Genomic DNA, 17,736 nt, shown 5'->3' on the forward strand with positions numbered 1-17,736 from the left:
GAAGAGATAAAGCCTATAGCTGTTATATGACCGACACATTCCCTCTTCCGAGGGGGAGATGACACTTCGCCTGACGCGGGTCGTTGCAAGCCTGGGCAACGAAGGACGTGGCGGGACCGTCCAACGCGTACAGCCCGGCGGGCCCACGGGGAGGAGGACACCTTAGTACCCTACAACTCTCACCGTACCCGAAGGCACGTGGTACCGCGCGCGTGTAGCAGTCCACGCCTTACGAGGCCCCAAAAGAGGGACCCTGCATGAGTCGGTACACGACGACTTACCGCAGTCTACCCTAAGAGAGTCATAGTTACTCCCGCCGTTTACCCGCGCTTGGTTGAATCTCTTCACTTTGACATTCAGAGCACTGGGCAGAAATCACATTGCGTCAACATCTATCTCTGACCATCGCAATGCTTTGTTTTAATTAGACAGTCGGATTCCCCTGGTCCGTGCCAGTTCTGAGTTGATCGCTGGGCGCCAGCCGAAGTGGGTTTGGAGCGAGGGACGACTGCTGCTGCTACCTAACCGGCCGAAAGCCGGCGATAGAGAGAGCCGGAGCCCCCGCGCCCACGCAGCCTAGCGCGTTCCACGGAAGGGCCGGAGACACGCCGGTCCGAGCTCTCGGCACGAGTGGCGAGAGGGCTAGAGCCGCCACCGCGAAATGCGAGCCGCCGCACACCGGGCCGTTGGCCCCACCTCGCATGAGCGTGTCCCGCCTGCGAGACCGGCGCTGCGCGAGCCCTGCGGTGATTCCCCAACGCGCGCTGCCCCGCCGCGCCGGCTTTAGCGCGCACGGCGGAGTGGGACCGGGAGCGACCGGAGGACGCCGCGCCGGGGCTTTTGAGGGCCCAAACGACGCGGTGATCGTCCGCCGGCCGCCTTTGCGAACCCGGACCATAAGCACCGCCGCACCGGCGAGCTGATATAACAAGGACAGCGCGACGCGAGGCCGCATTTGGAATGGGTCGCTGCCACCGGGGAAGGCGAGACACTGCGAATGGGCGGACACCGGCGACGTCGGCGCCGCAGGGTAGACGGCATCACCCATCACCGCGCGCAGCTCAGAGCCTCTGAGCCCAGTCCAGCGCCCGAACCCAGGCCCGCTTCCCGCACAGGCCCGACTGGCCCGATCCTCAGAGCCAATCCTTATCCCGAAGTTACGGATCTAATTTGCCGACTTCCCTTACCTACATTAGTCTATCGACCAGAGGCTTCTTACCTTGGAGACCGGCTGCGGATATGGGTACGCACAGGCCCGAAACTGGGGTGCATCGCGGAGGCCGCGTGCGTACATGCGCCGCGCCGTGACGCCGCAGAACGACGCCCGGCAGCGGGCAGCAGCAGCAGACCCCCCCGCTTCGCCCCATGCAGTTACCTGCCTCGCATGTTTCACGGACCGGCAGTGGTACTCGGGACGCCGCAAGAACCGCGGCGCTCTACGGCAGACCGTGTTACCAACACCCTTTCGCTCTGCGAGTGGCTTCTAGGGTCACGGCGCCTTAAACAGAAAAGAAAACTCTTCCCCGGACCACCGCCGATGGACGCGAGTTGGTTCCCGTTACCGGGTTCCTGCACCAAGGGCCGGCCCAAGAAGGAACCTAGCCCCGGTTGGCATCCAGGCCTGGTTACGGAATAAGTACCGTATTCCCTTTCGCCACGAATTCCCATCGGCCACTGAGAAGAATCTCTCACGGATGAGCCGCCACGGCAGTGACGACAACTCGCTTGGCCGTTGCCTCTAGCGTGGGATAAGGCTTTAGCCTTGGGCTTAGGAGCGACTAACCCATGTCCACCCGCGAAGCCGGAGGTAAGCGACGGGGGAAAGGGACTCACCCCGCGCACCCCCCTCGACCCCGCTTTGGGATGGGAAACTCGGCGGCAGCGGCCGGTCGGGGATCGGCCCCGGAGGACGCCGACCGAGAGCCCAAGCAACGCCGGCGAGGCCAACAACAGATTTGCACGACGGCGTCGAATGGCAAGTCCCGGGCCTGCGCCCCCCTGCGTACAAGCGCCTCCCGCGAAGGAGACGGACCACCGTGCGCACCGAGCACCCGCGAGGCCGGAGGTAAGCGACGGGGGAAAGGGACTCACCCCGCGCACCCCCCTCGACCCCGCTTTGGGATGGGAAACTCGGCGGCAGCGGCCGGTCGGGGATCGGCCCCGGAGGACGCCGACCGAGGCCCGAAGACCCCGGGACGCCCCCCTTTCACTTTCATTACGCCTCTGGGTTTAGTGCGCCCAATGACTCGCACACATGTTAGACTCCTTGGTCCGTGTTTCAAGACGGGTCGGGTGTGTCACCGACCTTTTGCACGCCGCGAGAGGGTTTGCCCCTCTGCTACACGACCGTCGCAGGGCTGCCAGGACACCAGAGGTTTCCCTCTTCGACCGCGTAAACGCAGACGTCGGGGTACCAATCCGCCTGGGCCTTCGACGTCCCCAGCAACGGGTCGCGGCGACCTACATCACGAGGGGAAATACGCCCGCCGGCGCCGGCTCGGACGTGGGCACGCCCAAGGGTTCCTGGGTCGCATAAGCGAATCCCGCCGCCCAGCCAGCTTTGGCCGACGAGCTGAATCCCCTCGGTTCGACCTTCGAGGTCCCACCCGTTTGGCTCTTAACGGTTTCACGTACTCTTGACTCTCTCTTCAAAGTTATTTTCAACTTTCCCTCACGGTACTTGTTCGCTATCGGTCTCGTGGTCATATTTAGCCTTAGATGGAGTTTACCACCTGCTTAGGGCTGCATTCTCATGCAACCCGACTCTACGGAGAGGCCCTTTCCGACAATCTCTCGCGTACCCTCGCGGGCTCCGCCACACGGGCCTGTCACCCTCCATGGGTAGTGGCCGCTTTCAAGCATAACTTAGGCGGTGAGAGACTGCGTGCCGGACCCTCCGAAACGCAACACCCCTGGCGCCGGGTCACGACGCCAGGTTATGCGCTGGGCTTTTCCCGGTTCAGTCGCCCTTACTAAGGGAATCCCTGTTGGTTTCTTTTCCTCCGCTTATTAATATGCTTAAATTTGGCGGGTACTCTACCCTAACACGAGGTCGACATTGGAGCAGCAGCAAGAAGATCCTTGGTGCTGGCGGGAGGAGAGGAGTTGCCTCGCTCTCCAGCTCGTCGGTCCCTTCCTTTGAATAATGGCTGCCAGTCGACGGTGGTGGTGCACACAGACACGCGGGACGTGGTGGTCCTGCGGTTGTTGTTTGCGTCTGCTCGCAGCAAGGAGAGGTAGGGTGATCCGGGTTAGTCGAGTAAATAACCGGCCCGGTCGCCTTCTCCTGCCTATCACGCGAAGCAGAGCCACCTTAGCCCGTCCGACTCATAGCGGCACAGGTTGGGGTTCCGAAACGAGACAGGACACGGAAAGCGACAACAGCAGACGAGGCGGCGGAGTAAGAGGCAGCCCCGAGAGACCATCTCCTTCTCTTCCTCCTCCCCGCTGTGTCCATAAGCTCCGTGTCACCGACGTACGCGTCCGTCAGAGACGTGACGCGGCCGGTAACCATTCATGGCCTTAAGGGAACGCCCGCTAGTAGCAACAGGCGAAACTCCCCAATGCGGTCGATGTCATTGCTGACAAAGCCGATGCATGGAATGTATATCCGACCCTCGTGTAGGAGTGACGGCAGCACATGAGAGTGCCGCCGCCGCAATGTGCGTTCGACTTGTCGATGTATCTGGTATTCTTGCGATTCACATACCGACACGCAGCTTGCTGCGGTCTTCATCGACCCACGAGCCGAGTGATCCACCGTTAAGAGTTGTATTTTTGTTTTACGTCGGACGCTGCCGACTCTCATCAGACTTCCGCCGTCTCTGCCTCGGGAGACGATGTGGGAAGACGTAGTGTCTAGGGTTTGACTGTGTGCTTATTCCACCCGGGGAAGGGTTGGTTTAAGAAGAGTAGTCGCCGGCTGGCGCGTCGGAAGCTCTGCCCGCCTCACGCCAGCGACGCGTGGTTGGTCCTCGCCTTCGCCTCGCACGAGGCGAAGGAAGGAGGATGATGGTGGGCTTCCAGACCGGCCACCCAGCGAGTTTGGTTTTGGTCTTTGCCAGCGTCGGGCAAACACGTTAATGATCCTTCCGCAGGTTCACCTACGGAAACCTTGTTACGACTTTTACTTCCTCTAAATGATCAAGTTTGGACATCTTTCCGTCAGCTCGAGGCGCCGAAAGCCCAGCGGCGGAACCGCGTGGGCCCGGCATCCAAGAGCGCCAGTCCGAAGGCCTCACTAAATCATTCAATCGGTAGTAGCGACGGCGGTGTGTACAAAGGGCAGGGACGTAATCAACGCAAGCTCATGACTTGCGCTTACTGGGAATTCCTCGTTCATGGGAGACAATTGCAAACCCCAATCCCTATCATGAAAGGATTTCAACGGGTTACCCGCTCCTCTCGGAGGGGGAGGACACGTTGATCCCTTCAGTGTAGCGCGCGTGCGGCCCAGAACATCTAAGGGCATCACAGACCTGTTATTGCTCAATCTCGTGCGGCTAAAGTTGCCGCTTATCCCTCTAAGAAGAAGCTGCGAACTGGACACCAATTGCTGGAGATCCGTCGACTAGTTAGTAGGCCAGAGTCTCGTTCATTATCGGAATCAACCAGACAAATCGCTCCACCAACTAAGAACGGCCATGCACCACCACCCACCGAATCGAGAAAGAGCTCTCAATCTGTCAATCCTTCCGGTGTCTGGGCCTGGTGAGGTTCCCCGTGTTGAGTCAAATTAAGCCGCAGGCTCCACTCCTGGTGGTGCCCTTCCGTCAATTCCTTTAAGTTTCAGCTTTGCAACCATACTTCCCCCGGAACCCAAAGACTTTGGTTTCCCGGAAGCTGCCCGCCGGGTCATGGGAATAACGCCGGCGGATCGCTGGTCAGCATCGTTTATGGTTAGAACTAGGGCGGTATCTGATCGCCTTCGAACCTCTAACTTTCGTTCTTGATTAATGAAAACATCCTTGGCAAATGCTTTCGCAGTAGTTCGTCTTGCGACGGTCCAAGAATTTCACCTCTAGCGTCGCAATACGAATGCCCCCGCCTGTTCCTATTAGTCATTACCTCGGGTTCAGAAAACCGACAAAATAGAACCGAGGTCCTATTCCATTATTCCATGCATAGGCATTCAGGCCGTAAGTGTAGCCTGCTTTGAGCACTCTAATTTTTTCAAAGTAAACTCTGCCGGCCACGCGGGACACTCGATGAAGAGCACCCAGTGCGAGCCAGCGGGCTGTTGTGGCTGTTCTGAGCGTGACAGTATGCACCGGGCGGTGAACCGTCAGTCCAGAACTGAAATCCAACTACGAGCTTTTTAACCGCAACAACTTTAATATACGCTATTGGAGCTGGAATTACCGCGGCTGCTGGCACCAGACTTGCCCTCCAATAGATCCTCGTTAAAGGATTTAAAGTGTACTCATTCCGATTGCGAGGCCTCGGATGAGTCTCGCATCGTTATTTTTCGTCACTACCTCCCCGTGCCGGGAGTGGGTAATTTGCGTGCCTGCTGCCTTCCTTAGATGTGGTAGCCGTTTCTCAGGCTCCCTCTCCGGAATCGAACCCTGATTCCCCGTTACCCGTTATAGCCATTGTAGGCGCATAACCTACAATCGAAAGCTGATAAGGCAGACACTTGAAAGAGGCGGCGCCGGTGCGGAGACCGTGCGCTCAGCGACAAGTTATTCAGATTCAACACGGTGGGGTGACGGACCGAGGCCCGACCGGTTTTGAACTAATAAAAGCGCTCTTCCCTTGCGGTCAGAGACGTGGTGCATGTATTAGCTCTAGAATTACCACAGTTATCCAAGTAAGTGTGGGTACAGATCCAATGAATCATAACTGATTTAATGAGCCATTCGCGGTTTCGCCTTAAATCGGCTTGTACTTAGACATGCATGGCTTAATCTTTGAGACAAGCATATGACTACTGGCAGGATAAACCAGGTAGCTATGGCGTTAGCTGGCGGCCAAGCGGCGAACGAACACGACGGGCGTGCCGCGCGCTCGCTTAAAGCCTTGTACTAAAGTAGGAGATCGCTCAGCGTCGGACAGCTCTGGTCAGCGACGCCGCATCCCTGGTTTCAACAGACGGCGGATGATGATGATGATGAAGATGATGCGTGGGCTCGAAACTCTGCCGGCCACGCCGTCGTCCTCCTCCTCCTCGTCGTCCGCGCGTCCTTGTCATATAGCAGCAGACTGGTGGTGGTGGTGGTGAGACTGCTGCTGATGCTTTTGTGTCGAGGTGCGAGCGAACGCACCACGGACAATACCAGCAGCAGCAGCAGCAGCGCACCGTCACCCGTCGTCGCCTGCGAGAGTGGAGTGCTTCGTTCCAACCGACCGCTCGATAGAAGCTGCGTCAGTGTGAAGACTAGGGTGCCAACCGACGACATTGCGTGCGGCGGCGTCACCCTCGGGATGCGTTATCGCACGGAGAGTGGAGTTACCATCGCCTAGAGAGCGAGAGAGAGAGGGGTCGCTGCATTGAAGGCTGATCGCATTGGCAAACACGGTAAGAACGTGCGCCGCCACGAGGAGCCGCAGCTAATGCCGAGAAGCTTCTCATGAAAGAGAGGGGGCAAGACCTGGCTGTCAACATCAACATCGACCTGAGAAGAATGAGGACTTCTAGGTGGAAGTGAGCGATGCCGAGTCTTGGCCCGCGGGAGGGTGGGCCCGAACTAGGATACAGTTCAACGGCGTTTGTTGGGGTCGGTGCGCGCAACACGAGAGACTAATCCCATCCAAGCTTGCTGGCCCCGGTCTGAGAGGTTGGCAAACGACTAGTCGCTCGGGTAGGTGCAGCGCGCTCCGGCCCCAAACAGCGTTCGGGAAGCTCGAGCGGGTTTGTGGAGCGAGTCCGCCGCCGGCTCGCTCAACCCTCGCTTCCTCACAGCACACGAGCGACCGCTCTCTTGGGGACCGTCCCGCACGAGGGTCTCGATCCCCCCGCTGGCCGCGCGAGCGAGAGCCAGGGCCCGTATTCTACATACCGTCATAACTTCTTCTGACGGTCATAGCGGAACAAAATGGCGCATTTCAGACATAACTCCGTCAGAAACTCTTATGGTCGACCATAAACTCTTATGGACGACCATAAAATTGCGCGGGACGCTGAGGTCGGGTTCACCCTGTCATAACTCTGCTTATGACCGTCAGAAGCGCGTCAACATGGCAGCCCCACGTCAACACGCTCCCCAGCCTTTTCGAAGAAGGGACGTACTGAACGAGCTCAGCGATGCTGAGCTTATCAGGAGATACAGACTTGACAAGGAAGGTATTTTGTACGTCACTAATCTTGTGAGGGAAGCCTTGTCAAGTGACACCAAAAGGAGAAACCCACTCACCCCGGAGATGAAGGTGATCATCACACTACGGTATCTTGCCACGGGAAAAATGCAAATGTGTAGCAGCGACGACCTCGGCCCATCACAGCCCAGCATCAGCAGAGCCATCACCCAGACCATTGACGCCCTTGCAAACGTCAATATTCTCAAGCAGTTCATCAGCTTCCCCACCACCCAAGACGTTACTGAGGCGAACAAGGCAGACTTCCTCACCATTGCAAATTTTCCCGGGGTTATTGGTGTCGTTGATGGGACACACGTAAGGATTGTGGCACCAAAGGAGGAGGAAGACGTGTTTGTCAACCGCAAGGGATATCACAGTATTAATGTGCAGGTCATATTTGATGCCAACTATCGAATACTGGATATCCTAGCGAAGTGGCCTGGCTCAGTGCATGATGCACGTATTTTGAATGGCTGTGGAGTGGCAGAATTGTTCCAGAGAGGGCATGTGCCACCAGGTAGTCACTTGTTGGGAGACAGTGGCTATCCCAGCAAGCCATGGCTCCTGACACCTTACCTGCGACCTCTGCCTGGACCTCAGTCACGCTATAATAGGTGAGTAGATTGTCTTTATTTTTCTTTTGGGTATCAGTATACTGTAGTTTCTTACAATAAACATGTTGAATGTGAGATCCGCTAAAAATTTTGTAGAGTTGACATGCCACGCACTACCAGGTGCAATTAGCAAACTGAGCCAATCACAACAGTTACCTATTATATACAGAGTTCGGATAACAGGTTAGGCTAAGTTTCGACTGATCGAAAAAAACTTAATTATTTAAGTTCATTTTAGAATAATAAAAAAAATGAAAATAGCAAATAAATCAGGAAAAAACTCAACCTAATCTAGATTAACTGGCAACAAATAATACACATATTATATCAGCTTAAATAATAATTAATGACGTTAATAATAAGTACATCAAATTTAAAGAAAATAATACACCTTTTCACCTTCAAATTTAAAGAAAAAGATCTTTAAATAAAAAAAAAGTCAGAATTTTAAAAAGTTGATTTTCCTAGTAAAAAAGTTTACCAAATTTAAAAAGTTGACTTTTAAATTAAAACACTTGACTCTCAAATTACAAAAGTTGACTCAAATTTTAAAAAATAGATTTCAATTTAAAAAATGTAATTAACCCGGTAACAGCGATGGGCCAAATTTGTGGCTTTACCGTGTAGCAGCGACAGGCCAAATTTGTGCCATGATATAAACCCCTCAAAATAGATGACACATAATCTGATCACAAATGCTCTGATATACATTATGAAATGGTTTGTGTGAGGGGTGATTTTTTCTCATTTTTCTCGCTTGGAGGGACCATTAACCGGTGGGCTTTGGCTATGGGAAAGCCGAGAAGTGCCCGAGAAATGACAAAATTACTCTACATTTTGAGACTAAAAAAGAGCATGGAATGTACATCAGAGTACTCCTCTCATAACCACAGCCACGACTCGTCAAAGCCCTAAAAAGGGTCTGTCGACGTTCTCGGGTTAAGAAACATGATCCCCGCTGCTACCGGGTTAAACTGAAAAAAAAATTGTCAAGGACAGTCAAATTTAGTCATGCAAAATCAAATTTAGTCAAGCTAGGTATGGCAAGTAGTGAATTTACCCATAGTTAATGGAACATAAGTACTTAATATTGACTGCCATTATCATTTGTATTTTCTTTTAGGGCCCACAAACGGACACGGAGTGTTGTGGAACGGGGAATAGGACAGCTCAAGCGCCGCTTTCATGTCCTACACAGCGAGGTCCGAGTAACTCCCCCGGTGAAGGTGTGCAAGCTGATACATGTATGCGGCATGCTCCACAACATCTGCAAGGACAGGAATATTCCCATTCCTCTCGATGCGGCTCAACCTAACGCTGAAGAAGTGGATCTTGCCATGGCACAACCTGAAGGTGTGCAAGTTGTGCCGCCACTTCCAGCTGGTCAGCGGAATGAAGGTCGCCTGTATCGAGATGAATTCTGCAACTTGCATTTTCAGTAAGTTGGATATTTTATACATATATGTTTTTCGAATTGAATCTGGGAAACACTCATTTCTTAAGAATCTGCATTATTCTGTATCATTATTATTATGAAACTACCTACTAGTTAATTTGTTTTTCGTTCTAGCAATGGAGACTGAAACCCGTTCCTCAGCACGACTGGACAAGTACATGCCAAGGTACTGTTCCACTTGCATTAATAAAGTAATCAATCTATCAATCAATTATAACCCATATTCCTTTTGTAAACATTTGCAAATTAACATTCCTCTCTTTGTTGTCAATACTCTAAAAACACTCATAGTACTCCTTCAATCTTCTTATACACTTACAATTACATTCCTATTCACACCCTTTACATTCATAGTTCATACACACCTTTTCATTCTTTTCTCATGCTCCCTTCACTTCCTTCAAGAACATCTCCCTATTATTCCGAAAGTCATTTCTCACCTTCCTTCCTAGCTCTTCACACATTGCCTTTTTATTCTCCATTAGTGTTCTTTTTGCATTTTTTTTACACATTCATTTTAATCTCTTTTTCCAGTGCATTTGTACACTGTATCATTCCTGCATAAGCATCATTAAATTAGTACAACTAAGGTTTCACAATCATAGAACTATGTGCATCCTTGTCCTTTTCAATTTGTAACTTCAGCAAAATTTGTTTAAGACGCATGGCTTCCGCTTTTTCTTTGGCAGCTGCCTCCCGTGCCCTTTCAGCTGCCTCCTGCGCCCTTGCAGCTGCCTCCTGCGCCCTTGCAGCTCCTGTGAAGGCCCGAGCACAAGCCGCCACCTCCTCTGCGGCTGCCTTCATGGCCCGTGCAGCCTCCTCCCCAGCCTGTGCAGCTGCTGCTGTAGCTCTTGAAGCTACAGCCTCCTCCTCACCAGCTGCCACCTTTGCTTGAGCAGCTGCTGCATCATCCTCAGTTGGCACCTTCCCCCGGGCACCCCCCTCAGTCTGTGGCTGCAGGGTGGGCTCAGGCACAATTATTACTGTTGGTGCCTCAGCACCTCCCTGACCTACAATGAGCTGGCTCGCTGGCTCTGCTGCGTCTTCACTGCAAGTAATGTAAAAAGTCATGGAATGGGTGTACAAATGAGCAGTTATAAACTAATGCAGATCTGCCATAGGGTATCTTTTTCCTTTCATATACTAGGGAGTAAATATGGCATAGTGTTATGGAAATGGAAGGTATACTCATACTAAATTAATGACAATCAATAAGGTCTAGAAGAGTTGCATATCTTTGCGGGGATTGATATTAAGAGGAGGATTCAATGAGTTCTCGGCCTAACAAAGAAGGAGTGGAGACAGGAGCCCGCCAATGCTGGCTGTAACATGTTGGTATAGGCTTCAACAAGTAATGCATGGGCTGGCATCCTTTCAGCATTTTCTATTGAGTTACACGGTGACTTTTCATAAGTGATTCACCCACCATTCTTCAGGGACGGAATTTCATAATTGAAGACGAGATTGGAGAAGTGCATCACATTCAAAGGTGGTTACGTTAAAACATAAAAAAAAGAAGTGGAGTGAACCTTTGCTCTATTTTTCCTCATTCTGAGGTTGGCCAAGAACTCATTGAATACACCTTAATTGAGAAGTACTATGAACCAAGGTAGGATTGCATCAATTGATAGAAGTTGCTGTAGCTTTGACGTTACCTGCAGGTATAGTTAACTTGAACTAAAGCCTTTAATTAAACAATCTATTCCAACAGTAAAGATATATCTCTCATATGTTCTTTCCAAGTGATGAGTTATGTTTCTAGTGTTTTGTAACATACTGGTTGAAGCAAATGACAGGCTTTTATTACTTTTGCTAAGCAGAACTGAACATATTTAAAAATGAGAAGAATAGAACTAAAGAGTGTACTTCACAAATTAAACAAATAGATACATACATGTCGACAGTCCTTTGATGTCCAAGGTCATCAATCTCCTCAAATCCCATGATGACCTTGCTGTCTTGCCCCAAAATGTCCCCTACAAGCTCATCAATGGGGTCAAGGGGAGGGGGTGGAGGGCCGCCACCTGGGAAAAAATAAAAATTCATGTATTTTTTGCTTTTTTCCCCTACTACTAAAGCACTACATTAGTGTCTTCTCAGAATGTAATGCTAAAGTGGATTATGACAGGTACTTTACTGAGATGTTATAAAACTTGTTTTTGTCTCCTGCCTTTAACTTGACCTCTCTCAACGAGAGTGTATCAAGACACCTCTTCACCCGGAATTGACCTCTCTTTTGACTACTCTATACTATCTTCTGTTGTGAGAGCGGCAATTAGTGGGCTTTTTTCTACACTTTTTGTTGCCATTGAGCCAACTCTTTTGTTGTAAAACAAAATTATATATATAAAACAAATAACTGCTGCACTCCCACCACTATTCAAGGTTGTGTGTGTTAGAAAGGAGCATTTCTTCCTCTTTCATACTTTATCTTGCAGGCATCTCTGATGAAAGAAAGTACGAGTAATAAGGGTAATAATGGACTCTACATAATATTCATTACAAACTTAAACTGATTTACCCATATATATAAACTAAACTGGCAAATTTATGGCAAATAGCATCCTGTTTCTTTCAATACAAAACTATTTCAATGTGATTGATTTCCATCAAGCAGTTGTCTGTTGATGGCAACAAGTATGGGTATTGCAACATACTTCTATAAATATATATATATATATATATATATATATATATATATATATATATATATATATATATATATATATATATATATATATATATATATATATATATATATATACACAAGACTCATTTTAGTACCGTGCCAGTATTTCATTACCTACCTTATGAAACATCACTAGCTCTTCATATATCTTTTCTACAAATGTTCAACAATCATGGAAACGCTTTCAAAATCCAATTCAAGGACTATTTATTGATGAAAATAGGGGATAATATTCACGAAAGCGTAGCCCCCTATGGCGGCGGCGGCGACGGTGCAGCTGGTGCTGTGAGAAATACCTCCTCGCAGAAATAAGACATATATATGTGGGGAGGGTCCATGGGGTGGTGCAGCCCCCCCTGGTTAAAAGGGGGCGTCGAGGGGGGTGCTGCCCCCCCGTTAGCAGGTCGTAAAGTTCGGTTGGAGAAATTTAAATATGCTCTCCCACCTTAAACCCTCTGCGAGATATTTTGCAGCTGCACCGTTGCCGCGGCCGCCGCCAAAGGAGGCTACTCTTTCGTCAATATTATCCCCTATTTTCAATAATAAATAGTCCTTGAATTGGATTTTGAAAGCATTTCCATGATTGTTGAACATTTGAAGAAAAGATTTATGAAGAGCTAGTGATGTTTCATAAGGTAGGTAATGAACATAAGAACATAAGAATGTTGGAGTCTGCAAGAGGACGGTAGGCCTATACAAGGCAACTCCTTTGACCCTAAGCTCCCGTGTATCTAACCCCACCTGGTATCGCTGTCCATGAACTTATTTAATCTATTTTTTAATGTGACAATTGTATTGGCACTCACCACATGACTGCTAAGCCTATTGCACTCATCCACAACCCTGTTGGTAAACCAATTTTTGCCTATGTCCCTGTTGAATCTGAATTTATCCAGTTTAAACCCATTACTTCGTGTCCTACCCATACATACTGGCATGGTACTAAAATGATCTTTACCTCATATATATATATATATATATATATATATATATATATATATATATATATATATATATATATATATATATATATATATATATATATATATATATATATATATATATATACATGATATTCAAAGTGCTCAGAATGAGACAAAAATGTGTAATGGGTGTTTATCAGTTAAAGCTAATATATGAAAACTTACTTACCAGTTCCATTCCGATGATCTCGAAAGTTCTTCAGCTTCATCCTTGACTTAGAAGTGATGGTGAACCATCGCTTCTTTACCTCTACGGCCGTCCTCTCATGGTGGAACTGTCCATTCAGGTCGGCCGTAATCTTCATCCAGACATCGTGTTTCTTTTGGTTGGAAACACCAACCGTCTTGAAGTTCCTCTTCAATACATGGACTTCGTCCCTGTATAACATTGCCAGCTGGAGAGACTCGTCGTCTCCCCAGTTAGCCTTCCTTTGACGTTTAGATTGAGAATCCATGCTGTGCTGGCCGTGAGTAAACACTACCGAACAGCTGAGAGGGCGGTACATTTGTTTACACACTTTTCAACGGGAATACGTTTCAGCGCATTTTCTCATAACGAATTTCTATTTTCCTATTTCTAACTTCCCCAAAAGTCGTAATATGAAGTCAAAATAATTTAAATCAAAGAAAATTATGTCAATAATATATTATATTCCATAAATTTAGAGTTAACAAATTGTGAGCCGTGCGTTCTAGCGGCTCACGGTGTTGTTGATTTACTGCGCTATGGCCGACGACAAGAAGAAGAAGAAGAAGACTTCTGACGGTCATTATACTGACGGTCATAAATTCTGTTAGCTATGACGGTTAGTTATGGTCGACCATAAGCACTATGTAGAATACGGGCCCTGGCGCGGGAAGACCGCTACGCTCGGCCCAGCCGCCGACCAGCCGTACCCCACAATCTCGCAATTCCGCGCCAGCGGGCCGCTCCCAACGGTCATCATCGACTTTGTCGTCGCACTTCCAGGCAGCGGCGTTTAGAAGCTCACGGCAGCTCTAGCGATTCTAGGAGCCGAGTTCTTAGCGGTTATTGGGTTGGGATGGGGTACAAAGTCTTGTAGGGTTGCTATTTCTGGAGTACGTTGACTGTTTGCGTTGTGTGAGTATGTTTGTGGTCTTGTACATAAGTGTAAGTCTGTGTGCTTGTCTGGCGTATGTGCAGAGGTTCCATGTTTCTCAGTTGTTTGATCCGTGGTGTTGTGATTCCAGACGTTCGAGTGTAGTAGTTGTTTGTAATGAACCTAGCCGCCTTGGTATTGATCTGTGCTAACCTATCAATGTTTCTGTGTGTGGAGCACGGACTGAGCTGAGCACCCCAAATTGCTCCTTTTCTCCCGAAGCTATTCATTCCTGCACATTACAGCCGAACCCCATTTAACTAGACACTTGCGTAGTGTAGGTACGGTACCCGCAAAAAAAAGTATGCGGAAAAGGCACGGGTTGTGGCATAGGAGTGACCTTCCGTCATTAGAGCTTGCCCAAGCAGGCTTAGATCTCGTTATAGTATTACTGGGCAACTACAGTCAGTCAGTAAATGTCTAGCAGCCCTCCCAGTCCTGTTTCCCGCCAGTGCCGCGATTGAAGCTTGCCAGGAAAAGAAAGTTCTGCCTTTTCGTGGAGTGAGCAACATACGGAGTGAGCTGAGCACCACAAATGGCTCCTTTTCTCCCGAAGCTATTCCGAGGGATATCTCATGACTGCGGTAGCGGCGGGTGATATTGTAGAATATTGGTGTAAAGGAATTGGTCAAACGCACACACTAAATTGGACTCTAACGATCATTTCTTAGATAAAGGTATACCGTACTTCATACAGTCTCGTTTCCCTTTCCTCAGTATGATCGTCAAGAACATGACGACCTAAATACTTTCATTTAGAGTTTCATTACTAAAATCCTTCAGAAATAAGTCAGATTTGCTTATCATTAAAAGTAGTTTTACTGGTGCTAATCTATGAAAAAAAAAATATATATATATATATATATATATATATATATATATATATATCTATATATATATATATATATATATATATATATATATATATATATATATATATATATATTCATTCTTCATGCTTCCTAAACCACACACACATAAAAAAATATGTGTTACCAAAAATAAGACGTGCATACTAATCTGATAAATAAGTAAACATGAAATTGCAGAAAAAAAAACTTAATATATTTACTCCATACCCACTGACATAATAAGGTAACTCTAAACTACATTAGATGATAATCTTGTTGCAACAGCATCGCCAGTACTTATCACTCGAATCCGTCACCTGATACAGAATCTTGGCATTACATGCAACTTACAAACAGTTTGCTGCACACATGTTTCCCACAACGTCAGTTTATTAGCACCGTGGGGTGACCAGACACCCCAAAGGAAACAGATGTGTCTTTTTTTTCAAAGGACCTGCCACGGGACTGTCAACATTTCAGTAGTCTCTCCTCTCACGTATTCAGGAAGGTACTAGAAAGGAGAGGGATCTAAGTGTTGCCAATTCAAGACGGTGATCAAAAACGTCTTCTGGGGGGGTGTTCAAACACCCCAGGATACTAATGTAGGGTTAAGGAAAGCCTCCCATCGCTATAGGGCAGGACGTCGAAAAAGAGATCAAATAAAATGAGATAAAGTCAAAATGTACGTCGGTTACACCTAATTATAGAGGGGTTGCACTGACGTCACACCGCTTTTAGGGAAAAATAACTGTCAGCCATTTTAGGAGGCACGAGCGATCAGCTGAGCCCCTGGCCCGCTGGCACGTGCCTGCCGTCTTCATCTCTCAATCTAAGTCTGGACAGTGAGGCTAGGCTTCCTTGTATAACTATCCGTTACTCTGGCAAATGATGATGGACACACCGTATATACATTTATTATCAAACTTTAAGATATATTTGATGATAACAACAATGAATATATGACTAATTTAACCCCGGGCATCCTCGGGCGGTGTTTAGTAAGAGCATCAGAACGTAAGGGGTTCCCAAAAAGCCCACTGACCTATACTTGCCAGCCCCGGTCTACCTACCTCGAGTGGCAGTGTAGCACCTATCAGTAACAGTAATAGATGGGCCCCACACACACAGTAATAGATGGGCCACTAATATAAACACCAACACAGTAACATGGCGGGGAAAAGCTCTCTTGCGGTAAATATGTTCCCGCCCAAAATGGCGGGCCTTTGCGGGGCAGCTGAGAAGTGATCAGCTGATCGCTGATGATGACGTCACGTGCAACCCCTCTATACTACGGGTGTGATATTAACAAACTAGATGGAAATTGCTACGGGTGTGATATCAACAAACTTAAGATGAAGGAACATATATAGATTTCAACCAAATTACACTACTTCTTCAACTGTCTTTTAAATTTTGTTATCAGACAGACAGACAGATAAACACGAAGAATACTCATGTTCCTCCCTTTGCCCGCCGCCCCCCCCCCCCCCCAAAAAAAAAAAAACCGTTGCTACATGCCATCGGAGAGAGAGAGAGAGAGAGAGAGAGAGAGAGAGAGAGAGAGAGAGAGAGAGAGAGAGAGAGAGAGAGAGAGAGAAGCCATTAACCCTAATGTATAATTTTAAGATTTGCCACGTAGGCAACCAACCCTTTTTCATTATTTATAGAATTATAATCATTAAACCTATACTTTAATATAATACGTATATAAGTTTAGCAGGTTTGGAGTTAAAGTCTTTGCTTAATTGTCCTTTTACTGGTTTTGTGGTTTACACGGAGCGTGTGATGCGAACTCTATCGAGACGAAATGATGACTGCCCTCGGCAGCCGCACAAGCTATGTGCGTCATCGTTCGTTCATGAGGTTGCCTAGTCTAAGAGGATTTATACAGATAGAGGGAGAAGAAGTGGAAACGGATAGATATTTAGGAGTAATATTTACATGTTTACAATGCTCGGTCAGGCTAGCGTGGCGCCCACGCCACGATGAAAGTAAAACTCTATGTACAAGGATGGCCGGGCCAAATGAGGTATAGAAAGTATTGTTACGCCACCCCCCCACACACACCATCCACGGGCAGGCAGGCGGCGTGATCCCCACCAGAACAGCCACACGGGCACCAGTCACTCACAGCGGCCCACACAGAACACCGAGGGGAGCAGGAACGGGGCAGGGCACAAAGGATACACGATCAACACTAAGTTCTAGTTTAATGACAGGTTCCTCACACAGTACAGAGTACAGCAACTTTCAAGGGCACAGAACAGCTAGTTTATCAGGCACAGTACAGGGGCACGGCAGACACGCACACACGGATGCACACAGCTCGCGAGCGGAGCAGCTCAACACTCTCTCAAGCCCAGACACGCGTCTTCTCCAACACCCCACAGCGCCTCCCGCTCGCCACTCTCCACTCTGCCGACTCAGCACTTCCTGCCCGGCGGCCGGAGGCCCCGGGCTCCCCTCTGTCTCTCTTGTCCCAACAAGTAGAGTTGCACCATGCTGAGCTAACATTGCATCATGCTACAATTTCCTCACATTACACATACAATCATTCACATACAGCACATTCGTAACACTATCTCCCCCTTCAGAAGGCAGTCGACCCGGCTGCCCCAACATTCAACAAACAAAACATGAAATTAATCAAACTAATCAGTCCCCTGGGACATCACTAAAGTCTCTTAACCATCCCGGCCGACGCCTCTCTCGCCGAGGGCGCC

General features: G+C 48.6%; 2 protein-coding genes and 2 non-coding genes across 4 annotated transcripts; 1 reads left to right on the forward strand and 3 right to left on the reverse strand.

Annotated features, from left to right (window-relative positions):
• Positions 1-3,611: 3,611 nt before the first annotated feature.
• On the reverse strand, positions 3,612-3,771 carry LOC126994785 (5.8S ribosomal RNA). The gene has a single exon (XR_007749607.1). It is a non-coding gene; the product is annotated as a 5.8S ribosomal RNA (ribosomal RNA).
• A 309-nt stretch (positions 3,772-4,080) lies between these two features.
• LOC126994786 (small subunit ribosomal RNA) lies at positions 4,081-5,952 on the reverse strand. Its single transcript, XR_007749608.1, has one exon. It is a non-coding gene; the product is annotated as a small subunit ribosomal RNA (ribosomal RNA).
• A 1,404-nt stretch (positions 5,953-7,356) lies between these two features.
• Positions 7,357-9,485, forward strand: LOC126994782 (putative nuclease HARBI1). The gene is made up of 2 exons (XM_050854055.1): positions 7,357-7,913; positions 9,037-9,485. Exons 1-2 carry the CDS (start codon positions 7,363-7,365, stop codon positions 9,353-9,355), a joined length of 870 nt encoding a protein of 289 aa, XP_050710012.1. The 5' UTR covers positions 7,357-7,362; the 3' UTR covers positions 9,356-9,485.
• Positions 9,486-9,954: 469 nt separating this feature from the next.
• On the reverse strand, positions 9,955-13,656 carry LOC126994780 (uncharacterized). The gene is made up of 3 exons (XM_050854051.1): positions 13,211-13,656; positions 11,264-11,393; positions 9,955-10,417 (listed from the first exon to the last, which is right to left on the reverse strand). The coding sequence occupies exons 1-3, from the start codon at positions 13,545-13,547 to the stop codon at positions 9,955-9,957; spliced, it is 930 nt and encodes a 309-aa protein (XP_050710008.1). The 5' UTR covers positions 13,548-13,656.
• Positions 13,657-17,736: the final 4,080 nt, after the last annotated feature.

The sequence above is a fragment of the Eriocheir sinensis genome, unplaced genomic scaffold, assembly GCF_024679095.1.
Source record: "Eriocheir sinensis breed Jianghai 21 unplaced genomic scaffold, ASM2467909v1 Scaffold874, whole genome shotgun sequence".
Taxonomy (NCBI): Eukaryota; Metazoa; Arthropoda; class Malacostraca; order Decapoda; family Varunidae; genus Eriocheir; species Eriocheir sinensis.